The 27,606-nt window shown below is 40.6% G+C and overlaps 1 protein-coding gene across 1 annotated transcript in view; it reads left to right on the forward strand.

The window, feature by feature from the left end:
* The window catches only part of OTUD7A (OTU deubiquitinase 7A), a 388,339-nt gene that overhangs the window by 210,759 nt on the left and 149,974 nt on the right, over positions 1-27,606 (forward strand). The window contains exons 7-8 of the mRNA XM_055555716.1: positions 19,904-19,998; positions 21,560-21,714. Of these exons, the coding sequence (XP_055411691.1) occupies positions 21,564-21,714 (151 nt within the window). The 5' untranslated portion in view covers positions 19,904-19,998; positions 21,560-21,563. The remainder of the gene's footprint in view (positions 1-19,903; positions 19,999-21,559; positions 21,715-27,606) is intronic.

The raw sequence follows: 27,606 nt of genomic DNA on the forward strand, positions 1-27,606 counted from the left end.
GACAGGAAACACCAAAACGGTGTATAAATTCGAACCCAAAACAATAAAGTAAATGGCAATGGGATCATACTTATCAATAATTACCTTAAACGTAAATAGGTCGAATGCCCCAACCAAAAGACAAAGACTGGCTGAATGGATACAAAAACAAGACCCCTATATATGTTGTCCACAAGAGACCCACCTCAAAACAGGGGACACATACAGACTGAAAGTGAAGGGCTGGAAAAAGATATTCCATGCAAATAGAGATCAAAAGAAAATAGGAGTAGCAATACTCATATCAGATAAAATAGACTTTAAAACAAAGGCTGTAAAAAGAGACAAAGAAGGTACTACATAATGATCAAAGGGTCAATCCAAGAAGAAGATATAACAATTATAAATATATATGCACCCAACATAGGAGCACCGCAATATGTAAGACAAATGCTAACAAGTATGAAAGGGGAAATTAACAATAACACAATAATAGAGGGAGACTTTAATACCCCACTCACACCTATGGATAGATCAACTAAACAGAAAATTAACAAGGCAACACAAACTTTAAATGATACAATAGACCAGTTAGACCTAATTGATATCTATAGGACATTTCACCCAAAAACAATGAATTTCACTTTTTTCTCAAGCGCACATGGAACCTTCTCCAGGATAGATCACATCCTGGGCCATAAATCTAGCCTTGGTAAATTCAAAAAAATTGAAATCATTCCAAGCATCTTTTATGACCACAATGCAGTAAGATTAGATCTCAATTACAGGAGAAAAAATATTAAAAATTCCAACATATGGAGGCTGAACGACATGCTGCTGAATAACCAACAAGTCACAGAAGAAATCAAAAAAGAAATCAAAATATGCATAGAAACAATGAAAATGAAAACACAACAACCCCAAACCTATGGGACACTGTAAAAGCAGTGCTAAGGGGAAAGTTCATCGCAATACAGGCATACCTCAAGGAACAAGAAAAAAGTCATATAAATAACCTAACACTACACCTAAAGCAACTAGAAAAGGAAGAAATGAAGAACCCCAGGGTTAGTAGAAGGAAAGAAATCTTAAAAATTAGGCCAGAAATAAATGCAAAAGAAACAAAAGAGACCAGAGCAAAAATCAACAAAGCCAAAAGCTGGTTCTTTGAAAGGATAAATAAAATTGACAAACCATTAGCCAGACTCATCAAGAAACAAAGGGAGAAAAATCAAATCCATAAAATTAGAAATGAAAATGGAGAGATCACAACAGACAACACAGAAATACAAAGGATCATAAGAGACTACTATCAGCAATTATATGCCAATAAAATGGACAACGTGGAAGAAATGGACAAATTCTTAGAAAAGTACAACTTTCCAAAACTGAACCAGGAAGAATTATAAAATCTTAACAGACCCATCACAAGCACGGAAATTGAAACTGTAATCAGAAATCTTCCAGCAAATAAAAGCCCAGGTCCAGACGGCTTCACAGCTGAATTCTACCAAAAATTTAGAGAAGAGCTGACACCTATCCTACTCAAACTCTTCCAGATAATTGCAGAGGAAGGTAAACTTCCAAACTCATTCTATGAGGCTACCTTCACCCTAATACCAAAACCTGACAAAGATGCCACAAAAAAAGAAAACTACAGGCCAATATCACTGATGAACATAGATGCAAAAATCCTTAACAAAATTCTAGCAATCAGAATCCAACAACACATTAAAAAGATCATACACCATGACCAAGTGGGCTTTATCCCAGGGATGCAAGGATTCTTCAATATCTGCAAATCAATCAGTGTAATACACCACATAAACAAATTGAAAAATAAAAGCCATTTGATTATCTCAATAGATGCAGAGAAAGCCTTTGACAAAATTCAACATCCATTTATGATCAAAACTCTCCAGAAAGCAGGAATAGAAGGAACATACCTCAACATAATAAAAGCTATATATGACAAACCCACAGCAAACATTATCCTCAATGGTGAAAAATTGAAAGCATTTCCCCTAAAGTCAGGAACAAGACAAGGGTGCCCACTCTCACCACTACTATTCAACATAGTTTTGGAAGTTTTGGCCACAGCAATCAGAGCAGAAAAAGAAGTAAAAGGAATCCAAATTGGAAAAGAAGAAGTAAAGCTCTCACTGTTTGCAGATGACATGATCCTCTACATAGAAAACCCTAAAGACTCCACCAGAAAATTACTAGAGCTAATCAATGAATATAGTAAAGTTGCAGGATATAAAATCAACACACAGAAATCCCTTGCATTCCTATACACTAATAATGAGAAAATAGAAAGAGAAATTAAGGAAACAATTCCATTCACCATTGCAACAGAAAGAATAAAATACTTAGGAATATACCTACCTAAAGAAACTAAAGACCTATATATAGAAAACTATGAAACACTGGTGAAAGAAATCAAAGAGGACACTAATGGATGGAGAAATATACCATGTTCATGGATTGGAAGAATCAATATAGTGAAAATGAGTATACTACCCAAAGCAATCTATAGATTCAATGCAATGCCTATCAAGCTACCAACGGTATTTTTCACAGAGCTAGAACAAATAATTTCCCAATTTGTATGGAAATACAAAAAACCTTGAATAGCCAAAGCAATCTTGAGAAAGCAGAATGGAACTGGAGGAATCAACCTGCCTGACTTCAGGCTCTACTACAAAGCCACAGTCATCAAGACAGTATGGTATTGGCACAAAGACAGAAATATAGATCGATGGAACAAAATAGAAAGTCCAGAGATAAACCCATGCACCTATGGACACCTTATCTTTGACAAAGGAAGCAAGAATATACAATGGAGAAAAGACAATCTCTCTAATAAGTGGTGCTGGGAAAACTGGTCAACCACCTGTAAAAGAATGAAACTAGAACACTTTCTAACACCATACACAAAAATAAACTCAAAATGGATTAAAGATCTAAACATAAGACCAGGAACTATAAAACTCTTAGAGGAGAACGTAGGCAAAACACTCTCCGACATACATCACAGCAGGATCCTCTATGACCCACCTCCCAGAATATTGGAAATAAAAGCAAAAATAAACAAATGGGATCTAATTAAAATTAAAAGCTTCTGCACAATAAAAGAAACTATAAGCAAGGTGAAAAGACAGCCTTCAGAATGGGAGAAAAATAATAGCAAATGAAGCAACTGACAAACAACTAATCTCAAAAATATACAAGCAACTCCTGCAGCTCAATTCCAGAAAAATAAACGACTGAATCAAAAAATGGGCCAGAGAACTAAATAGACATTTCTCCAAAGAAGACATACAGATGGCTAACAAACACATGAAAAGATGCTCAACATCACTCATTATCAGAGGAATACAAATCAAAACCACAATGAGGTACCATTTTACACCAGTCAGAATGGCTGCAATCCAAAAGTCTACAAGCAATAAATGCTGGAGAGGATGTGGAGAAAATGGAACCCTCTTACACTGTTGGTGGGAATGCAAACTAGTACAGCCACTAAGGAGAACAGTGTGGAGATTCCTTAAAAAACTGGAACTAGAACTGCCATACGACCCAGCAATCCCACTGCATGGCATACACACCAAGGAAACCAGAATTGAAAGAGACATGTGTACCCCAATGTTCATCACAGCACTGTTTATAATAGCCAAGACATGGAAGCAACCTAGATGTCCATCAGCAGATGAATGGATAAGAAAGCTGTGGTACATATACACAATCGAGTATTACTCAGCCATTAAGAAGAATACATTTGAATCAGTTCTAATGAGGTGGATGAAACTGGAGCCTATTATACAGAGTGAAGTAAGCCAGAAAGAAAAACACCAATACAGTATACTAATGCATATATATGGAATTTAGAAAGATGGTAACGATAACCCTGTATGCGAGACAGCAAAAGAGACACAGATGTATAGAACAGTCTTTTGGACTCTGTGGGGGCGGGGGGATGATTTGGGAGAATGGCATTAAAACATGTATAATATCATACAAGAAACGAATCACCAGTCCAGGTTCGATGCAGGATACAGGAAGCTTGGGGCTGGTGCACTGGGATGACCTAGAGGGATGGTATGGGGAGGGAGGTGGGGTGGGTGGTGTTCAGGATGGGGAACACATGTACACCTGTGGCAGATGCATGTTGATGTATGGCAAAACTAATACAATATTGTAAAGTAAAAAAAATAATAATAATAATAAAAAAAATTTAAAAAAATAATGTTTAATCTCCATGTGTTTGTATTTTTTACAGTTTTTTTGTAATTTATATTTAGTCTGATAGTGTTATGGTCAGAAAAGATGCTTGATAGGATTTCAACTTTCTTAAATTTACCAAGGTTTGATTTGTGACCCAAGATGTAATCTATCCTGGAGAATGTTCTGTGTATACTTGGGAAGTATGCTGCTGCTACTGCTGCTAAGTCGCTTTAGTCGTGTCCGACTCTGTGCGACCCCGTAGACGGCAGCCCACCAGGCTTCCCCGTCCCTGGGATTCTCCAGGCAAGAACACTGGAGTGGGTTGCCATTTCCTTCTCCAGTGCATGAAAGTGAAAAGTGAAAGTGAAGTCGCTCAGTCGTGTCCGACGCTAGCAACCCCATGGACTGCAGCCCACCAGGCTTCTCCGTCCATGGGATTTTCCAAGCAAAAGTACTGGAGTGGGGTGCTTGGGAAGTATATTCTTTGGTATTTGGATGGAATGTCTTGAAGATATCAATTGGGTTCATCTGGTCTAATGTGTCATTTAAGGCTATGTTTGCTTATAAATGTTCTGTTTTAATGATCTGTGCATTGGTGTAAGTAGGGTGTTAAAGTCCTCTACTATTATTGTGTTACTGTCTATTTCCCCTTTTATGTCTATTAGTGTTTGCCTTATGTATTGAGGTGCTTCTTCTGTGTTGGGTGCATAAATATTCACAATTTTCATGTCTTCTTGAATTGATCCCTTGATCATTATGTAGCATTCTTCTTTATCTCATGTAATATGCTTTAAGGTCTATTTTGTCTAATATGAGAATTGCTGCTCTGGCTTCCTTTTGATTTCCATTTGCATAGAGAATCTTTTCCCATCCTCTTACTTTCAATCTGTATGTGTCTCTAGGTCTGAAGTGGGGCTCTTGTAGACAGCATATATATAGGCTTGTTTTTGTATCCATTCAGCAACTCTGAGTCTTTTGGTTGAAGTGTTTAATCCATTTACATTTAAAGTAATTATTATATATACATTCCTATTGACATTTTCTTAATTGTTCTGAATTTGCTTTTGTAGGTCTTTTCCTTCTCTTGTGCTTTCTGCCTACAGAAATCTCTTTAGCATTTGTTGTAAAGTTGCTTTGGTGGTGCTAAATACTCTTAACTTTTGCTTGTCTGTAAAACTTTTGATTTCTCTGTCAGTTTTGAATGAGCTCCTTGCTGGGTAATCTTGGTTGTAGATTTTTCCCTTTCATTACTTCAAATATATCCTGCCATTCCTTTCTGGCCTGCAGTTTCTGCTGAAAGATCAGCTGTTAACTGTATGGGGTTTCCTTTGTATGTTACATGTTGCTTTTCCCTTGCCTCTTTTAATATTTTTTCTTTGCATTTAATTTTTGTTGGTTGATTAATGTGTCTCGGGGTGTTTCTCCTTGGATGTTTCTCCTATTTCCTTTCCCATGTTAGGGAAAATGTCAACTATAATTTCTTCAAAAATTTTCTCAGACTCTTTCTTTTTCTCTTCTTCTTCTGGGACCCCTACCATTTGAATGTTGGTACATTTAATATTGTCCCAGAGGTCTCTGAGACTATCGTCAATTCTTTTCATTCTTTTTTTCTTTATTCTGCTCTTCAACAGTAATTTCTACCATATTATCTTCTAACTCATTTATCTGTTTTGCCTCAGGTATCCTGCCATTGATTTCCTCTAGAATATTTTTAATTTCAATAATTGTATTTTTGTCACTGTTTATTTATTCTTTATTTCTTCTAGATCTTTTTAAATGTGTTAAATGATTCTTGCATTTTCTCCATTCTATTTTTGAGATTTTGGATCATCTTTACTATCATTATTCTGAATTTTTTTCAGGTAGTTTGCCTATTACCTCTTCATTTGTTTAGTCTTAGGGGTTTTTACCTTGTTTCTTCATTTGTACAATAGTTCTCTGTCTTTTCATTTTATCTAACTTACTGTGTTTGAGGTTTCCTTTCCCTGGGCTATAGGATCATAGTTCCTTTTGCTTTTGGTCTCTGGCCTCTTCAGGTAAGGTTTCTTCAGTGTCTTGTGTAGGCTTTGTGTCAGGAGGGATTTGTGCCTGTGTTCTGGTGGGAGAAGGTAAGTTTTTCCCTCTGATAGGCAGAGCTGTGTGAGGTGGTATGATTTGGGGTGTCTGTGGAATGCCTATCTGCTGATGATTAGGTTTGTGATCTTACCTTGCTTGTTGTTTGGGTGAGGCTTCCAGTGCTAGGTGCTGTCAGCAGTTAGGTGGTGCCAAGTCTTGAATACAGGCAGAGGCCTTCATGCGAGTTCTCACTAATTAATATTCCCTGGGGTCAGGAGTTTTCTGGCAGTCTAGTGTCCTGGACTCAGCATTCCCAACCCAGAGGTTCAGGCCCAATCTCTGGTCAAGAAACCCCTAAAAAGCTGATTGTTATGGCAATAAAGGGGATTTAAACAAACAAAACAAAATAGAAAAAAAAGAAAAAAACAAAAAATTAACCCCAGATAAATGGTAAATGCAAAATCAGAAATATAGAATATAGAAACATGAACATACACACACAAACACATACACACAAACAACCAAAACCAAAACAGTCTGAAGTGAATGACATACCAAGAGAGTGGCCCAGTGAGCAAAGGAAACCAAAATTGTTATCAATCAATTAAAAACAAAACTAAACCAAAACCAAGACCAAAGCAGTGTCAACTAAGGAATAAAGCAAAGAAAACAAATCAAACTAACAAACATAGTGAAAAAAAAGAAAGAAAAGAATAGAAAAGTAAAGTTAAATAATGTATATAAATATATATTAAATGATAACTACAACAAGAAAAGAGCAAAACAAAACAAAAACAAACAAACAAAATCACAGAACTGCAGAAAGCCAAAGTAGAAGTAAAGGAAATTAAAAGTGTGATTTTTAAAACAGTTCTCAAAAGCCTAAAGAGAGATAATAATGATAAAAATAACAAACCACAGCTACAGAGAAAAAAAGAAAAAGAAAAAAATCCTGAACCAACTACAGAAAAATCAAAATATAGGAATAGTAATAAATGTTTTCCTTGAGTCTCAGCTGTCAGCATCTTTTCCCCCTCTGTGAGCCATGGCCCACCTCTGCTTCCCTAGGAGACCCTCCAGTACTGGGTGGGGGTGGGGGGCTGGTCTCTCTGGACCTACTGTGGTGATAGCTGAACCTATTCTGGCCCTGCTTCTAAGTGTTCTTGCCTCCAGTTTCACAGCTTCCAGAGCTAGGGCATTTTCTTTTGTGGGAACACTCATTGTCCTTTTATATATTCCTCAGAATCAGAGTCTACCTAGTTGATCATATGGATTTAATCTACAGCGTTTACAGCTGGTGGAAAGGTTTTTGGTCCTCTTCCTTAGCCACTCCACCCCTGGGGCTCAGTTGTGGTTTTATCCCCACCTCTGCATGTGGGTCATCCATGGGAGTCTGCTCTTGAAGCTGTCCTGGAGGATTTGGGACTGCCCCAGTGTGCAAAGGGCATGGAGGTGGTGTGGCTGCTTGAATCACAGAGCCCCTGTTAGTGCCAAATTTGCAGGGAAGCTGATAGCCATGGGTGTGGGAGATACCGCACTATTAGGGCTTTTCCCCAGCCTCCGGTAACTCTGCCCCAGTGAGGGCCGAGCACAGAGGTGGCGTGGCTACTTTGATCAGAGACCCCAGAGGCACCAGGTGCACCATGAAGCCAGCAGCCACAGGTGTAGAAGATATGGTGCTTTTAGAAAACTAGTCTCTGGTAGCCGGCATTCAAAGGGCCTCCCTGGCTGGTCCTTCTCTGTTGCTTGGTGCAGCAGGCATTCAAAGGGCCACCCTCTCTGTTGGTCTTTCTCTGTTGGTCAGCTGTTGGCGCCAACAAGTGGGAAGAGAAAGCCTGCACTGATGGTTATATCCCCTGCACGTGACTCAGCAGTCACGCCCTGCCTGTATAGTGCCAGGCTTCCCTCCAAGGGCATTCCCCGCCACAATTTCCTCTCTCCCATCCCCTCAGGCCATCACCCCATAGTCAGCAACAGTCCTCGCCCTGGAATTGCTCTCCATTCCCTACACTCCTGCTGCCAGCAGTGACTTGTGTCACTGTCCAAGGTACGTAGGGCCACGACATGGATTGTCTGTGTGGTTCTCACTCCATTCAGAGTATCACAGATCAGCTGTTTCACTCTCTGACAGCTTCAAGTGCTTCCCCTCTGTCCCAACTGATTGCCCTGATGTGGAGATTTCAGCTCCCTCAGTCCCCAGGTACAGATCCAGCCCTGCTCACTCTCCTCTTTTTCCCTTCCTTCCTTCATCCTACTGAGTTTTGCATGGCTCTATATATTCCTTTCCAGTGGTCAGGGACTCCTGCCAACTCTTAGCTGGTGCTCTGTGAGATCTTCTACATCTGAAGATGTATTCCTGATGCATCCATGGAGAGAGATGCACTCCACTTCCCATGCCATCTTCAAGACCCTCCAAACTCAAGTTTTTGAGGAGCCAATCTGTGGGGTAGGGGTTGGGTGGGCATGGTTAATGGTTATCTTATAGTTAAATTTGTATTCCCTTCATTGTTACTAAGGTTGATTATCTTTCCATATATTGATTTGTCATGTGGGCTTCCTATAAACTTCACATTCATATGATTTGCCAATTTTTTTCTTGTTCTGTGAATCTTTAATTATTTGGATATGTTCATTTTCTATTCTGAATGTCAGTTCCTTGTTCATTATATATTTTCCAAAATTTTCTCCTGTTCTGTCTAACTTTTAAGTTTTTACAGGATTTGTCATTCAGTTTATTTATTGATTTGGCACTTTTGCTGTTATTCATTTCATCAAATTTTTCTATGATGGCTTTTGCTTTTTGTATTTTAAGAAGGCTTTCTGTATGAGTCAGGACAGGCTAAATGCTACAACAATCGTCCCCCGAACTCTGGTGCTTTAACACAGTACAGTTTTACTTTTTGCCATATGTCAGTCAGTGCAGTGTGGGTAGCATGGAGAGCTCTCTCTCCCTTCCTCCCTCCCCCATCTCACCTCTCCCCTCCTTCCCTCTCCTCCTCCTTTTCCCTCTCTCTCCCTTCTTCCTCTGCTTCCTGTTCTTCTTCCTCTCTTCCTCCCCCTCCCCATCTCTCCCCTCCCCACCCCTTCCTCCTTCTTATTCTCCTCTCTTTCTCTCTCAGTCTCTTTTATACACACATAAACACACATATTTTCCATCCTCTCCCTGGTCTCTCTGTCTGCCCCTTTCCACACTACTTTAATCACAGTACTTTTATGTTTGATGTGTGGTAGAACAGACTTCTGAATCCACTTTGATCTTTATCAAAAGTGCTTTGGAATTTCTTGCTTCTTTATTCGTCTATGTTTTAGAAACTGTCATATTCCATAACAGGTCTGTTCTGGTGGTATTGAAGTTATGGTATGAATTAGAATCTTAAAAATAATCTTCCCATCCTTTTAGTTTTCTTTCTCGCCTTAAATATTGTTTTCTGTCCAAACAGAAAGTATATTTCATGTTTGATGTGTGAACCCTAGTTAATTATAGAAACTTTTAATGAAGTGGATCTTTTGTTTTTTGTAAAAATGATTAATTGGCTAATGTTGGTATGTAAAAAAGGTATTGATTTTTTTTTATGTTGGTCTTGTTCCAGCCATTTAAAATGTTCTTCTTTGTTCTAAGACTTGGTCGTGGGCTTGTTCTAAATTTGGATGGCACTGCTTCTAAAGTTTGTATTATTAGGTAGTATAATTGTTATAAGTTTGGAATACCCTTTAATAAGTAAAGGAAGTTTTCTTCTATTCCTGGTTTATTTTGAGTTGTATAATGAATGATGTGAGCTTTTTGGCATCTTTTGAGATGATCATATGGTTTTTCTTCTGGAAAGTGTTAATATAGCATACTCACATTAGGATCATGTTTGGCTGTTAGTAACATAGAGAAGAAATAATAGGGAATTTAGTAGGAGGGAGATTCTGCTCCTCTCTTGTGAGTCTGGGGTAAGCATTTCAGGGATGGCAACTCCACGAATCCCAAGGACTGCCTTCCTGCCTCCTGAATCTCCCTGTACCCTTATCTCCATTATCCTATTGGGGCTAGGGCTCCAGAGTCCTTTGTCTTTCTCTGTCTTTTTCTACAGTTGGATTCACTTACTCATCTTTTAAGGTTTTCATCCATGTTTATAAATGACATTCAGTTCAGTTCAGTTCAGTCACTCAGTCATGTCCAGTTCTTTGCGACCCCATGAATCGCAGCACGCCAGGCCTCCCTGTCCATCACCAACTCCCGGAGTTCACTCAAACTCTTGTCCATCGAGTCAGTGATGCCATCCAGCCATCTCATCCTCTGTCGTCCCCTTCTCCTCTTGCCCCCAATCCCTCCCAGCATCACAGTCTTTTCCATTGAGTCAACTCTTCGCATGAGGTGGCCAAAGTACTGGAGTTTCAGCTTTAGCATCATTCCTTCCAAAGAAATCCCAGGGCTGATCTCCTTCAGAATGGACTGGTTGGATCTCCTTGCAGTCCAAGGGACTCTCAAGAGTCTTCTCCAACACCACAGTTCAAAAGCATCAATTCTTCGGCACTCAGCCTTCTTCACAGTCCAACTCTCACATCCATACATGACCACAGGAAAAACCATAGCCTTGACTAGACGGACCTTTGTTGGCAAAGTAATGTCTCTGCTTTTGAATATGCTCTCTAGGTTGGTCATAACTTTCCTTCCAAGGAGTAAGCGTCTTTTAATTTCATGGCTGCGGTCACTATCTGCAGTGATTTTGGAGCCCAAAAAAATAAAGTCTGACACTGTTTCCACTGTTTCCCCATCTATTTCCCATGAAGTGATGGGACTGGATGCCATGATCTTTGTTTTCTGAATGTTGAGCTTTAAGCCAACTTTTTCACTCTCCACTTGCACTTTCATCAAGAGGCTTTTGAGTTCCTCTTCACTTTTTGCCATAAGGGTGGTGTCATCTGCATATCTGAGGTTATTGATATTTCTCCCGGCAGTCTTGATTCCAACTTGTGTTTCCAGTCCAGCGTTTCTCGTGATGTACTCTACATATAAGTTAAATAAGCAGGGTGACAATATACAGCCTTGACGTACTCCTTTTCCTATTTGGAACCAGTCTGTTGTTCCATGTCCAGTTCTAACTGTTGCTTCCTGATCTGCATACAGATTTCTCAAGAGGCAGGTCAGGTGGTCTGGTATTCCCATCTCTTGAAGAATTTTCCACAGTTTATTGTGATCCACACAGTCATTAGCCCGTGACTTTTTCTCTTTTCTGTTCTTTCTTTTCTAATTTTGACATCTGAATTATTCTCCCTTCATGTAGCAACTAGGAATCTAAGTTCAGCTATAAATCACAAAGCATTTGACTTACTTGGCTAGAACTGATAGGTATTTATTTGAGAAGAATGATGGGAAGTCCAGAGGGGTGAAGTCTAGGGCCTGGGCAAAGTTCAGTGATACCATCAGGATTGGACTTGTTACTCCACCAGCCTGCATGTTGGGTCATCCTCTGGCTTTCTCAAAGACTGAAGATGGCAGATATACCTGGAGATGGTATTTCCTTGCCTAAGGCAGAAAGAAGGAAGAAAGCTGGTGGGAAAGGACTGTGTCAATTAAGCCTGACCCCTTCTATCAGGGAAGCAACGGCTTTCCCATAAACTCAACACGGTTGACTCCTGTCTCTATCACATAGACCTGAATCATTCAGTGCAGCTGCATCCGGATTTGTGAATCTGAGTTCAAGGAGGGGAGATTTCAATGACCAACTCTGAACCATTTAGATTCATTACCCAGTACTAGGAATATTGTCAGTCTCTAAAAGTCAAAGGTTCTCCACTGCAACCTGATAAACCAAGACTTTACCAGTGGTAGTTGAGTAGGTATGGAGTAGGCAACATCTAATGAATGAGTACTTTCCTATTTCTTTCTACACTCTTGATCCATTTTTCACTGTTACCAAATCTTTGTGTCTTTGTTTGCCTAGCACAGTACATGTCCATTCTCTACTCAGAAACTCCCAGTGGTTTCCTGCTGGCCTCATGTTAGAATCTAGCTTCTCACCTTGACAGCCCACAGGTCTGACCCTGACCTTCACCTGTAGTCACCATGCCCATCGCTCTCCTGCTTCTGGTATCCCTGGACCCAGAGACATACAGATGTGTTTTTGCCTTTTGGCCTGTGTTCATAGTGTCCATCCAGCTTGGAATGTCTTCTATTCAGCCTTCCTAAATCCTCAAAAACTCATCCTACATTTGGCCTTTTCATTTTGCCAGGCATAAGGAACTGACTCTTTCTAGCATCCTAATTTTTTTTATAAATCATATTATAGCATTTATACCAGTCTAAGTTGAATAATGGTTATTTTCATGTACACCCATCAGATGGAGTAGGAACTTGGATTTAGTATTTTTATTTTATTTGTTCACTCAGCAGATTTATTTAACATCTGGTATATTCCAACTTGTGGTGATGTTAGTGCAAAAAAATAGGAACCCTGACCTTTGGGACAACCCTCACAGAGAGAGACTAGGAGGCACGTAGGTCAGCAGTGGCAGCCCAGGACCCACACACATACTTGAAGTGTTCCTTTCATGTTAGTGAGACCATGGAAGGAGCCTGACCCTTTAGGCTTTTTTTCTTTTAAGACTCTTTTAACTTGTTAGCAGATATACCTTTTCCCAGAAGATCTGGATAAAATGATTGAAATCAACAGGGGAAGTATAAATCTGATTAATGAGTTGTTTAGATCTTTTTAAACCCTTGTTGATGGCACATTGGTCTGGTTCAGACATACATTTTATGCCTGTGTAACAGCTAGATTTGTGAGCCTGGAGAGTAAAAGCATAAATCCTTTAAAGCAAGGGAATCTTGCAAGCATTCCAATGCTGAAGGCTTGAATTGTGCAGGGAAGCTCTACTGGAGATTTTCAAGGATGCAAATAATATTCTGACATCCAAGTGCCCTTAGAAGGTGATCATTCCTGATGTGGGCATCCTCCACAGTTGCACGGACATTACTGTCCTCTACAAGTGAGAATAAATAATGCCATGTCTTGTGGCCTTAAAACTTTACTTCCATGTTTAAGTATTATCTTCAAAATGAGTGATTATTATTCCTTGTGGATTCTCTAATCGTCTTCTCTTAATGTGAGTCCAAGGTAGGAAGCAGCATGGAAAGAACAGTCTGTAACTCTTTGGGGTTCATGAGCCTTAGTGTGATGATACCTATACATCTGTTCCCATACTAAGAACTGTTGAAGATTTTTAGAGATTTAACCTATTAATATGTCATTTCCATGCACACAATAGAAAACCTCAGTAGATCCTACACTTAGTACTATATAAGTTTTAGGAGAGACTTTTTTCCATCTTTCCATCCTAGGAGAAAAATCATTAAAATGTATGACTGAGTGTCTACTAAGGAAATAGTTTACTTCTGATCATACACTGATGCACGTGCTGTGTTTTAAAGGTGCTGGACATTTGGACCTCGGAATGTCTGAAGGCCCCATACCATTATAAAGGGTTGGTGAACAGCGACCTTAGGTCTAAGTGGGTCTTTGTGGGAGTCATTACTCTGCTACTGAGCTCTCTGATCTTCAGTAAAATGGAACAGAGCCACTTGCCTTGTGGAGTTGTTGTCTGAATGAGAGTTAACCTACCTGTAAAGTCCTTAGTATACTCCGTGTCATCCTGGGCCCTTGACAAATCGTAGTTATTTTCCTCGTTTAGCTATAGAGAGAATTTACACCCACGGGAAGAATGTTTTTCATTGTCCAGCTCCTTTCAAATAAATTGGTAAGCCAAGATGAAATGGGTAAATCTGTAGTAAAATACACAAGTCTAACACAATTGAATCCTACAGAAAGTCTAAACAGTAATTTCCACAGGAAAAAATAAATAGGGGAAGTTGTAAAGGGTTTCCTTCAGAAGAAGCATCAGGAATAGATTGATTCACAGGGAATATCTACCTAACATTTAAATGTCAGGTGACTCCAATGCTACTTAGGCCATTGCAAGAGAATTGAGAAAGATAAGCTTATGGTTTTGCTCTGTGTATAGGATGTTAACCATAAAACTGTCAAATTTACACAAAAGATTGCACATAAAAATAAAAGCCATATATAAATTTAATACATTAATATTAAAATAGGAGTTTTATTTATTTATTTATTTATTTTTATTTTTAAACTTTACATAATTGTAAAATAGGAGTTTTAAATAAAAACTAGCGAACTGAAGAAAAAAGCACATAGGAAAAGAAATACCAACAAATGATTAAAGGTTTATTTATTCTAGAAGTATGAGTAAAGTTTAATATTAGAAGTTAATTGATAGAATTCATTATATTAATAGATATTAAGAAAAAAATTATGTGAAAATCAACATCCATCCATAATAAAGCTACTCAATAAGGTATATGGGTACTTTCCAAACGTATATACAAATATGTGTATAGCCCAAAAGTCAGTAGCCAGCATGTTACTCAGTGTGGCAATTCTACTAAAGTTAGGAGAAAAGCAAAAATGCCCATTCTCTATGAATAGTTAATAGTATATTGAATTAATTCAGTCAGGCAAGAGAAGAAAGAGGCTTAAAACCTGAAAATTCAGAGCAAGATAATCTCTGTTTGCATAGGATGTGATTGTATATCTAGCAAAACGAAAAATAAGGGGGAAAAGACCCAATGGATAAATTTCTATAAACACTGATTAAGAATTTAGTAAAAGAGCAGGATATAAATTTAACAGCCAGAAGTCAGTAGTTTTGTTTAGAAATATGATAACCAGTTAACACACATATTGGGAGAAAAGATACCTTTTATGGATATCTAGGCATAAATATGGGGTTCCCTGGTGGCTCAGTGGTAAAGAACCCACCTACCTACGCAGGAGATACGGGTCCTATCCCTGGGTTGAGAAGATCCCCCGAGAAGGTAATGGCAACCCACTCCAGTAACTTGCCTGGGAAATCCCATGAACAGAGGTGCCTGTTGGGCTATAGTCCTTGGGATCACAAAAGAGTTGGACATGACATAGTGACTAAACAATAGCCAAGGCATAATTTAAACAGAAAAATACAGAAATAGACCCAATTGCACATGCAAACATACCATATAGCAGTGAAAGCATCTGAGATTAGAAGGGCTTCCCCACTGATGGGTTTTACTCTTAAGTTGTGTTGAAACAGTTGGATAGACAGGAAAAATGCTAAAATTGAATCCATTCCTCACTTGATACGCCAAGATCAAGTCCAACTGCATCAGTGCTTTCAATGTGAAAAATAAAACCCTTTCATAGATAATTTTTAGAGCAGTTTTAAGTATACAGCAAAGCTGAGCAGAAGGTGTAAACTGTTACCATGTAACTCCTGTCCCCACACACATGGCCTCCACCTCTGTCAGCATCCCACACCAAGGCAATACGTGTGTTATAATCGATGAACTGACACTGGCACATCCTTATCACCCAAAGTCCATAATGTCCATTAGGGTTCAATCTTGGTGTTGTGCATTTGTTGGTTCAAAACCTTGGGTGTTCTCATGGTGAAATCCAAAACTGGCCCACATTCTCTTATGTAATGAAACTAACTTACCCAAGCAAAGAGACAAATGCTTGGAGTGCTTTCTAGGAAGCTGGGCTGTCCTTTGTTTTAATTGGTTATTTAAACCTTAGGAGCTTATCATTTAAACTTGACATCAACTTGCTGATTTAATAAGAAACAAAAGCCTAATATGTAATAAAATGGGAGGCGAGTGCAGTTTTAGCCGTATTTCCCAAAGCATGGAATAGTTTGTGGATAAGCCAGGCCCCCATCCTCCACATGTGACACACACCCTCAGTCCTGTGTGTGTGTGTGTGCATGCGCAAGGGAGAGCCTGAGAAACCTGTGTGTCAAGAGGCCCTCTTCTGTGGCAATTGCTTCTGTCTTCTCTGGTTGGGGTCCCTGTGAATGTAGCGTGACCGAGTTTACGCTGTCGCAGGGGTTCAGGCAGCACTGCTGGGACTGAGCATGGCTAGGGTTGATCGGGGGTCAGCAGGACACTGAGGGGAGCCACACAGGAGACACCCCATATGCAGCAGGCAGTCCAGAGCACCTGTGAGCGTGCAGAACACCCTCTCGGGACTGCGACTGTGCGGAGTCAGGGGCCTGGGAGGGAGGGAAGGAGGGAGCCAGGGGTGTGAGGGGCTAGGCCAGGCTGCAGGGGCCCAGAGAGAAGGGCATGGGAAGCACCTCTGTGCTCTGGGCTTCTAAGTGACCCTTGAGAGGCTCCTAGCAGGAGAGCTGCCGGTCCAGTCTGTCTGCCTGTGGAGGAGAAGGTCAAGGGCGGGGGACAGCTCTCGTCCCAAGGGAAAGACCAGGGTACATCTCAGCAGCGCTGCCTGGCTCTCCCTTCTCAAACCTCCATCACCTCACACACAGAGAGGACTCATGAAAATACCTACTCAATAGATAACAAGGACCTATTGTGTAGCACAGGGAACTGTACTCAATATCTTGTAATAACCTATAAAGGAAAAAATTCTGAAAAAGAATATATGTATATATATCTGAATCACTTCACTGTACACCTGAAACTAACACAATATTGTAAATCAAGTATATACTTCATCAAAAATAAATAAATCATATGTTAAAATGTATGACATTTTTAAAATTAGCATATAAATTATTTTTTTAAATACTTATCAAGGATAAAGAGCATATCCCCCAACATGGTTTTAGGAAAATGTCTAGCCAGGGGCCTGGTCCTTGGAACATGGCAGTGATTGGCCAGAAACAGAATATTCTGGCCAAAGCCCTATATTTTGCAGGGAGAGGACAGAGCCCAGGGATGGGCTTGGGTGGTCACCTTGAACCCCCTCCTGGGTTCTCCCCAGGGTCCTACTGTGCATTTTCAGGCCTTTGTATCCATCTGGACTCAGGGACTGAGGTGCAGCTAGGAAAGAGGGTGTTGGTCAGCCTGCCCTGCCTGTGTCTGAGAGTGATAGGGGGCGGGATGGGGGGCACTTGGTGCCTCTGTTGCTCTCAGGAGCAGGCACCTACCTGTCTGGGTGCACACCTACATGTAATCAATTAGCAAGCTTTCTGGTATGTCCAGCAGGACTGGCTGAGGGCAGCACACACCCCTTCTGCCATCCAAGCTAGCTCTTCAGTGCTTCCAGAGGCAGCAGTTCTGCTCCTCAGTGGAGACCTGGGCAGGCGAGGGTGGTCCTCGTCATCACAGGTTGGATAATAGCTCGCACTTACTGAGCATGCCCTGTGGGCCAGTGTGTTTCATGAACTAACTCCTTCAGACTTTAGACCAGCTAAGAGGTACTGTTAGGATTCTGATCCACCAATGAGGAAACTGAAACGGTGTACCTGAGGCCTCACAGGAGTGGTGATGGAGCTATTTTGGCACTGAGAGAGGCTGATTCCAGGCCCAAGCCCCATCCATGGACTGCACTGCCTCTCCCAAGACAAAGCCACAGTGGAAAGAGCTTGACATGCCCCTGTCCCCAGGACAGTAGGCAAGACCCTCAGAGAAGTTCTGTCCAGGGGCAAGATGCAGAGCCTGGACATGGCCTCCCTGGTCCTCACACCTCACAAGGACAGACCAGGGGTGCCTTGGCCATGAAGGGTGGGTCGTGGGGCCCAGCAGCGCTCTCTGGAGGACTGGCATGAGGGGGCAGGGGTGAGGATGGCCAAGATGGCTGGGAGCCCATGTCCCCATTGGCCTGGCTCCTCCTGTGTCATCACAGTGCTTGAATGTGGGGCCTCAGTGTGGTGGGGGCATTAGATTTAAGAAATAAGTCTTGGGTTTCCCTAGTGGTCCAGTGGTTAAGAATCTGCCTGCCAGTGTGGGGGACATGGGTTCAGTCCTTGGTCCAGGAAGATTCTAAGGCCATGCTGCAACTACTAAAGCCTACTTGCCCTGGAGACCACACCCTGCAACAAGAGAAGACACCACCAGGAGAAACCTATGCACCACGACTAGAGAGTAGACCCCACTCACCGCAACTAAAGAAAGCCCACATCCAATAGCAAAGACCCAGCACAGCCAAAAATAAATAAATGATCAGTTCAGTTCAGTAGCTCAGTCGTGTCCAACTCTTTGCGATCTCATGAATCACAGCACGCTAGGCCTCCCTGTCCATCACCAACTCCCGGAGTTCACTCAGAATCGAGTCAGTGATGCCATCCAGCCATCTCATCCTCTGTCGTCCCCTTCTCCTCCTGCCCAATCCCCCCCAGCATCAGTCTTTTCCAGTGAGTCAACTCTTTGTATGAGGTGGCCAAAGTACTGGAGTTTCAGCTTTAGCATCATTCCTTCCAAAGAACACCCAGGGCTGATCTCCTTTAGAATGATAGTTTTTTAATAAAAGAAAGAAGTCTTCAAGGGGACATGCACATTAACCTCTTGCTGCACCAATGTTTATACTTGAATATGGTGAAAAGTTCTTTTGAGGTACACCCTTTAATTTCTGTCTGTGCAGAGGACAGGGCACAGAGGAGGAGGTGTGGCATGAGTCTTCATCACAGCACTGGTGAGAGCCAGTCTCAGTCTCAGCACAGGGCCTGGTGTAAGTGTAGAAATGGTGTAAGCTGTGTTATACAAAGTGGCCCAAAGGTGGAGCCAACCAAGTGTGTGGCTATGGATGAATGGCTCCACAAGGTGTGGTCTATCCATACAGTGGAATATTATTCAGCCTTGTTGTGGCCACATGGTATATCCTCCCAAAATTCATGTGCTGAAGCCCTAACCCCACAATGTGATGGTATTAGGAGGTGGAACCAGCAGGAGGTAATTGGGTTTAGATGAGATTGTGAGGATGGAGCCCCCATGCTGCTATTTGTGTCCTTGCCACATGAGGACCCAGGGAGAAGGTGGCATCTGCAGCCAGAATATGGGCTCTCACCAGATGCCAGATCTGCCAGCACCTTGATTTCAGACTTGCCAGCCTCCAGAACTATGAGAAACCCATGTCCCTTGTTTGAGCCATCCAATCTGTGGCATTTTGTGACAGCACCCCAACTAAGATGAGCCTTAAAATGGAAAGAAATCCCAACACTTGCTACAACACACATGTACCTTGGAAGACCCCATGCTGAGCCAAATAAACCAGTCAACAGGGGGCAAACGTTATGTGACTTGTTAAGAGGATCCTGGAACTGTCAAACTTAGAAACAACATAGAGCGATGGTTTCCAGGGGCTGGGGGAGCGGGGAGGGAGTTCATGTTTAATGGGGTAGAGTTTCCATTGGAGAACATGAAAAAGTTCCAGAGATCATGGTGGTGATGATGGGTGTATAATAATGTAGAATATATTTAATGTCACTGAAATGCACTCTTAAAGAGTGAAAATGGTGATTTCATGTTATATATGTGTTATTATAATTAAAAATATGCGAGATTAAATGTATTGATGGGGTACTTACTATTAAGGTTGAAAACAGGTCTGTGATGGGAAAAGGATACTCTCTGAAATATAAGTACTGGTTATAAAGAGGAAATTTGAGATACTACCCGCCTTGCAAAAGCCTCCATGTTTGGGAGGTGATGGCCACCTGGTAGGCAGGTGCCCAAGGAGAAAACGGGCTTGATTCAGACATTCGGCCAAGCGGTGCGCCTCCTATGACACAAAGCAAAGCCTCAGCCTCTGTCTGACTGTCAGGAGAGTAACATGCTCTTATCTTCTGCTTTGTCCTCCAGGTGAAAGGGACCAAAGAAGTGGCTCTCCTGGCCGAGGCCCCAGTACATGGAGAGAAGGAAGACAGCAATCTCCTAATTGGAACCATATACATTAGGTCAAATCATGTTCTTATTGTCAAGCCACACCAACCCAAAAATCACACCCCAGTCAGAGCCATGTGCAAGCTGGTGTAGGGACAGTGAATGTCTGACGTCACAGACGCCACTGTCTTATTCCTCCATCTTCAGGGCCTGGCACCTTCTATGAACTTACTTCCCCAAGTCTTACAGATGCTCAGGTGGACTCAGAGAGGTAACACAGCATGTCACCTCTTATCAGAGGGGCTGAGCTGGGGTAGGAATTAGGCCAGCAGTTCTGGCTCTAAAGCAGCAGCAGTCGGCACAGACCTAGCGCTCGAGCAGAGCCCATCCAAGTGAAAAAGAAATGGAGGATTCTCATCAGTGGCATGGGATTTAAACTCACCCCCATGACTTGCAAAATTAATTAGATGCTCACCAGGATAACATTTTGCATCATTTATACTTAGCAAACTTTCTGTGAAGGTCCAGACAGTAAATATATTTGGTTCCGTGGATCTTACAGGTTCTGTTTTAACTGCTTGACTCAGCCACATGCAAAAATGACCACAGATTGTACGACAGGGAGTGGACAGGGCTGGTTCCAATAAAACGTTATTCACAAAGTAGTGGACTGTAATTCGCCAACCCCTTCTTGATGGAGACAGAGGTGCATTTGTGCTTTATCAGGCATGACTGTGTTACCTGTTTACTGGTGGGAGTCACCCTCACATGCCAGGTACTGTTTGTTTCTCCCTAGCAACTGCCTGGTGCAGTTAGCCTGTGATCAAGCTACAGGGTGACATTTTATTCCTCTAACTGGGATTATTCTGCTAGGAAATCTGAGAGCTTTATGAATTTTATTGATTGTTCTTGTGAGTATGACAACTCTTGGGAAAATGGCAAACTATTTATCCTCTTCAGCAAGCATAGTATTTCTGTCGACTCTGGATTGGTATGGAATACTTCCTAAGAGCCAAGTAAGGACTGAGGTGGGCGTGGGGATGGGTCACAGTTTAAGATGTAGGTAGGATATAGCAGCAACACAATTACATTTGTGGAAGCGTTAGCAGCTCTAAATGAATCTCTCTAAGATTCATTTAGTGTTTGATTATTTTAGAACAACCAAGTCTATCTTCTTCTCAATTGGTTGTCACTGGAATTGACATAATCTAAGATGAGAAAGTGGGCTTTCCCAATGGCTCAGAGGTAAAGAATCTGCCTGCCAATGCAGGAGATGTGGCTTTGACCCCTGAGTTGAGAAGATTCCCCTGGAGTAGGAAATGGCAACTCAATCGAGTATTCTTGCCTGGAAAATCCCATGGACAGAGGAGCCTGGTGGGCCACAGTCCATGGGGTCTCAAAGAATTGGACATGACTGAACAGCTAAACATGCACTCAGGGTAGGAAGACTGAATTGGGAATGCCCTCTGTCTCCTATGGCGCCTACAAAGGGAATGACATTTGAGTCTGACTTTTATTATTTACTGTTGCACACAAATAATCAGGCATTGTCCCACACTGGCTCAGATACGTGTCACACCGAGCGGAACTGGTTTCTTCTTTCCATCACGTTTGCCTCTCTGTTCTCTCCTGCAGATGGATGGTTTCTAGCCTGCTTCCAAACCCCACCTCGGCTGAGTGTTGGGCGGCCCTCCTACACGATCCTATGACTCTTGATATGGACGCAGTCCTGTCAGACTTTGTTCGGTCCACGGGGGCAGAACCTGGTCTGGCCAGAGACCTGCTGGAAGGTAGGCCTCCTCCAGGTCCCCCAAACCACCCTCTTGGCCATAACTGCCCCCAACCCAGTGACAAAAGATAAGTTTTCTCTTACTGACAAGGGTGGTACTTGGACTCCTTAAAAAGTCAAAGAGGGTGTGGATGAGGTGTGGTGTGGTTTGTTACTCTTGACTTTCTTTAGGGAATTGAATAGATCACCCAACTCTCTATAGGAAAAGAACAGAAGGCATTCACTTGGTTTTGCTTTGCATTAAAGCTTCTAGATATTGAGTCAAAGTCTATCAATAACAGTTTATCAGGCTGTTTTTTTAAAGAAAATAGATTCAGTAAAGCAGAAATTAGAAACGATTAAAAAGAAACACTTTATTGAAGACCTGAGCTGCTTATCTGTGTCTTAGCTGAGACAAAAATATTTCAGGCCGAGGTTTTTGGTGAAAAAAACACCTAATAGCCAACAAAATAGTTGAAAATAAGCAAGCAAGAAGGCAAATTCATCCTCAGGCTTTTAGAGTGGATATCATTCACTACATGAAAAACGTGCTTAGTCTATATTTAGAATGTTTTGAGATAGTTATTCAGCTATAATGAAATAAAAGTAATGTTTAGTTTCAGTCTCTAAAATTGACTTATTTTGTGTATTTTTACAGTTTCTTTCTTTTTTTTTTTTTTTTGTGGTGGAGTAGAAAAAAGTGGGAAGAACTGATTACAGCTTCTCAGGAGAGTCATGAGTGTGAAAGAGGAGTTATAAACAATTACTCTTTGCTCCAAATATATAAATTCCTCCTTGTGAAATTAGCACATACTTGGTCAAATAGTGTAAGTCACAATGATTCCTTCATTCCCTTAAGGAAAAATATGACTCACTGTACATTTGCTGGTTGGAGGTAATACTCTATCCTGTTGAAAATGAAGACCGCCCTATTGGAGGATTCTGATAAAATGGGAGTCATTTCTAAATTTCCCTGAACCTCCCAGAATTTCAAACATTCTTGGAGTTTAGAATGAAATATGCTTAGAGAATGTATGTGATGTGTGTGAATCTAAGTGCTACTCTAGTGTTTCCCTGATAGCTTTTCACTGCTTTTCTTAGTTTTAGTGAGCAGTCATGTAGGGAAGTAGGTTTACAATGAGATTGGCAACAAGGACTGGGATAAGTCCAGACTTGACAATTTACTGGCTAAAAGATGTAGGGAAGATTATTTTATTTCCCTGAAGCCTTAGTTTTTGTCTGTACATTGAACCTAACCCACCTTCTAGGGTGACCGTGAACATTAGAAGTTGCGATGTAAATGCTTGGTGGGTGGCGTGGCCAGCATTTAGAGATGCTCAAGCAGTAGCAGATGAAGGTCTTGTCTGCTGTTGCCTTCTTTGCAGGTAGTGCTGACCTTGCCATTGATATGGTTAGTCTTCAACTGCAAACAAGAGCTTTCAGCTTTTTTTTCTTTAATTTTATTTTTTAAGGGAAAATGTAAGAAAATAACTTTTGTGTAGAGTTCTAAGAATTTGAACATGTGTGTAGATTTGTGTTATTACTACCTCTCTCAGAGCACAGAACTGTCTTATCATCCCCAAGAACTCCTCCTGCTCTCTTACAGCCACGCCTTCCCCAGCCCTGGCCACTGGCAACCCCGATTCCATTTTTTATCACTTTGGTTTTGTCTCTTTCAAGAACATCATATACATGGAGTCACAAAGAACCTAACCTTTTCAAATGGGCTTCTTTTCACTCAGCATAATTATTTTGAGATTCACCTGAGCTGATATGCTTGTCTATAGTTTGTTCCTTTGTTTTGCTGAGTGATACCCATTGTAGAGATGGACCACGGACTGTTTAGCCACTCAACTGTGGGAGGCATTCAGTTGTCTCCAAGTCTTTTTGCAATTATAACTAGAACTATGATACATTTGAGGACAGGGGTTTTGTGAACACAGTTTTAATTTTTCTAGGGTAAACACAGCAGAGGGATTGCTATTTCAAATGGTAAGTATATGTCTAAACAAAATTGTCAAACTGTTTTCCAGAGTGCAGTACCATTTAGTATTTCTACCAGAAACATGTGGGAGTTCTAGCTACTCCACATCCTTACCACAATTGGCTTTTTTTTAAAAAAAATTAGCCATTGTAGGTTTAGAATGTCATTTCCTCATCATTTTAGTTTTCATTTCCCCAGTGACTAATGATGCTCAATTGTTTTCATGTTATTTTCCATTGGTGTATTCTCCCTGGTGAAATGTCTGTTCAAGACTTTTCCCAATTTCTCTGCAAAATTAGGTTGCTGGTTTTTTACAGTTGAGTTGAAAGTTCATTATATATTCTGAGTATAAATCCTTTGTCAGATACGTGATTTGTAAATATTTTCTCCCAGTCTGTGCTTGACTTTTCACTCTCTTAGCAGTGCTCTTGGCAGAGCAGAAGTTTTTAATTTTGCTGGAATCCAGTTTATCATTTTTTTTCTTTTATGGATTATGCTTTGGGTGATGCATCTAAGAACCTTTGCTTAACCAGGTCATGAAGATTTTCTCCTGTGTGAACTCAAAAGTTGTGATGTCTGACTCGTTTGGGGCTGATTTTTGTATAACATGTGAGATTTAGAGCAAGCTTCATTTTTATGCATATAGATGACCAGTTGTTCAAACCATTTTTTGAAGATTATCCTTCCTCTTTTGAATTGCATTTACATAGTTGTCACAAACAAAGTGTGTCTATAGGAAACGATTGATGTCAATTCAGTTTTATTGATCAGTATGTCCATTTTTTTGCCAGTGCTATACTGTCTTGATTAGCTTTGTGGCAAATCTTAAAATCAGCATGATTCTTTCAGCTTTATTCTTTTTCAAAAGTGTTTCAAGTAGCCTGTATTTTTGCCTTTCCCTATAAACTTGAGGATTAGGTTATCTCTGTCTATAAAATTTCCTGCTGAAATTTTTATTGGAATTATGGTAAATCTATAAATCATTGCCAACTATGTTATGTCTTTGAATCCATGAAGACGTTGTAGCCATATTTTCCATTTATTTAGGGCTTGTGTTTGAGTTATTTCATTAACAGTTTATAGTTTTTAGCATATTAGATCCTATACATATTTTGTAAGATACATCTTTGGGGAGGGATTGAACTTCTATATATGGTTTAAGTTCATTTTCTAATTGTTCATTGCTAGTATGTAAAAATATAATTGATTTTTGCATGCTGTTCTTATATCCTACAATTATACTACTCTCAGTTATTTGTTCAAGTGTGTGAGTATGTCTGTTCCTTAAAAGTTTCTATTTCTGCAATTATGTTGTTTCCTTTCCAATGTATGCCTTTTATTTATTTTTCTTGACTTATTCTTCACTTATTCCTATTTATTGCACTAGCTAAAACCTCCAGTAAAAGTGGAATAAGAATGATGAAAGGGAACATCCTTGCCTTGTTCTTGATCTTAGGGGAAAACTTTCCATCTTTCACCATTATGCAGTGTGGGTTTGGTTGATGTTCTTTGTCAGGTGAAGAAAATACCTTTCTGTTCCTAGTTTGCTGAGAGTTTTATAATGAACAGTTTTTTTTTTTTTTTCCCAAATGCATCTTCTACATCAATTGAATGATTGAGTTCTTTCTCTTCTTTAAACTGCTAATATAATGTATTGCATTGATTGCCTTCTAATAGTAAACGAGCCTTTCAGCTATTATTTCTTCAAAGATTTTCTACTGTACATTTTTCTCATCTCCTAATGGGACTTCGATGATATAAAGGTTAAACCTTTTGTTACTGTCCTACATATCCCTACAGTTCTAATCATTTTCTTTTCTGATATTTTCTCTGTCAATTATTCACTTCTGTTGATCTCCTTATAAAATTACTGAATCCTCTGCCATATCCATTCTATTACTGAGCCCATCCAATGATTTTTTATTTTAGTTGTTGAATTTTTTCATTTCTAACATTTCCACTTGATTCCTCTTTATGCCTTCTGTTTCTTTGCTGAGGCTTTCTGTATTTTTCAAGAGTGTTTGTTCTGTCTTATTTGTTGGAAAATATAATAACTACTTTAAAGTCTTGGTTGAATAATTCCAATATCTGTGGCATCCCAGCATTGCTGTTGATATTTCCTTGGTTTTTTGTTATGGTGAGTAAATTTGGATTGTATCCTAGACATTTTGAATATTATGTTTTAAGACTTAGGTTGTTTTTTTAATATTATAACAGATATTGTTTGAATCTTATAGCAGATTTTGTTTTAGGAGGTAATTAACCCCGTAGGGTTCAAATCACAAGTCCTCAGTTCCCGAAGACTTCTGTAAATTGTGGTTTCAATGTTGAGTCTTTGAGAAGTGCTATTGGATCTGTCTGGTGTACACCTAGTGGCAAATCTGGGACTTAGGCAATCGTTTGCCCCATATTTTACTGCTGCAGGTCCCTGGAATCTACTTAGAGTCAGATCCATATACATGCAGCTCAAGAATTCATAAACAACTTTAAGGTTTGCTTTCCTAAGCCCCTGCCATATCATAATTGCCTTGATAGTTCTGGGTCCCTGGGACTCTGCTCTCCGGCCCAACAGCTAGCACCCTAAAGCTCTGTTTGCCCCCACACTCTTCCACATTTGATTTGACTGTACCCATCTCAGAGCTGAGCAGAAGCCAGAGGGAGAGCAATAGCAGTGGGGTTCACCACACCCACTGGGATCCACAGCTCTTCTGATTGGAGAAGAAGGTTCCCTGCCTTCCTATTCTGATTTCTTGCCATCTCTCATTGCTCCACAGGATTGCTTGAGGTCTAGGGCACAAGAGAAATGGAAAAAAAAATTGTTAAAAAAAAGATAAATAAGAGGTTTCTACACTCTCTGAACATTGGATACCCTTTCTTACTTCTTGAGTCGGAGTAGAGGTCTTCCCTTGGAGCTAATGCCCACTTCTGGGTTCTGGGCTACATGAGTTCACATCAGAGAGACTAGAAATAGAAAGTGATATCACCACATGTTCTATGGTTTTCTTCCTCAGTCTGCCTGCTTACATTTACTTCTTTGGATGCTCACTAGCTGCTCCAGGCATGGTGTCCAGGCAAATAGCTGATTTCAGTAGGAGAGACACATGTGGTATCCTTCCATCATATACCCTGCAAACTATCTTCTGTTTTTACAAGTGGGAAGCCCAAGGTTCCCTGCACATAGCAGGTTCTTTAAGTTGTCAGTTATTTGGGTCAGTTATTTTCTAAAAGTCAGTGTTTCAAAGGACAAACTATTTTCATTGTGAGGTCTCAGACCTAACGGTAAAAAATTTTCAGTGATGGCAGAAGCTGGGTGAAAGGTACATGGGCCTTCTCTGTAGTACTTTTTAAACTATTTGTATATTTTTATGGAAGCGACTTTAAGCAACTTGGGCTTCCCTGATAGCTCAGCTGGCAAAGAATCCGCCTGCAATGCAGGAGACCCTGGTTTGATTCCTGGGTTGGGAAGATCCCCTGGAGAGGGAAAAGGCTACCCACTCAAGTATTCCTGGACTTCCCTGATGGCTCAGACGGTAAAGAATCTGCCTGCAGTGCAAGAGACCTGGTTCAATCCCTGGGTTGGAAAGGTCCCCTAGAGGAGGGCATGGCAACCCACTCCAGTATTCTTGCTTAGAGAATCCCCATGGGCAGAGGAACCTGGTCGGCTACAGTCCATGGGGTTGCAAAGAGTTGGACAAGACTGAGTGACTAAGTACACACAGCACATGGAAACGACTTAAATGTCCATCAACAGATGAATGAATAAAGAAGGCATGGTGTATATATACAATAGAATATTAGTCAAATTTTCATGTAAAAAAAATGAAATAATGTCATTTGCAACAACATAAATGGACCTATAGATTATCATACTGAGTGAAATAAGCCAGACAGAGAAAGACAAATATCATATGATACCACTTTTATGTGGAA

The sequence above is a fragment of the Bubalus kerabau genome, chromosome 19 (genome assembly GCF_029407905.1).
Source record: "Bubalus kerabau isolate K-KA32 ecotype Philippines breed swamp buffalo chromosome 19, PCC_UOA_SB_1v2, whole genome shotgun sequence".
NCBI lineage: Eukaryota > Metazoa > Chordata > Mammalia > Artiodactyla > Bovidae > Bubalus > Bubalus kerabau.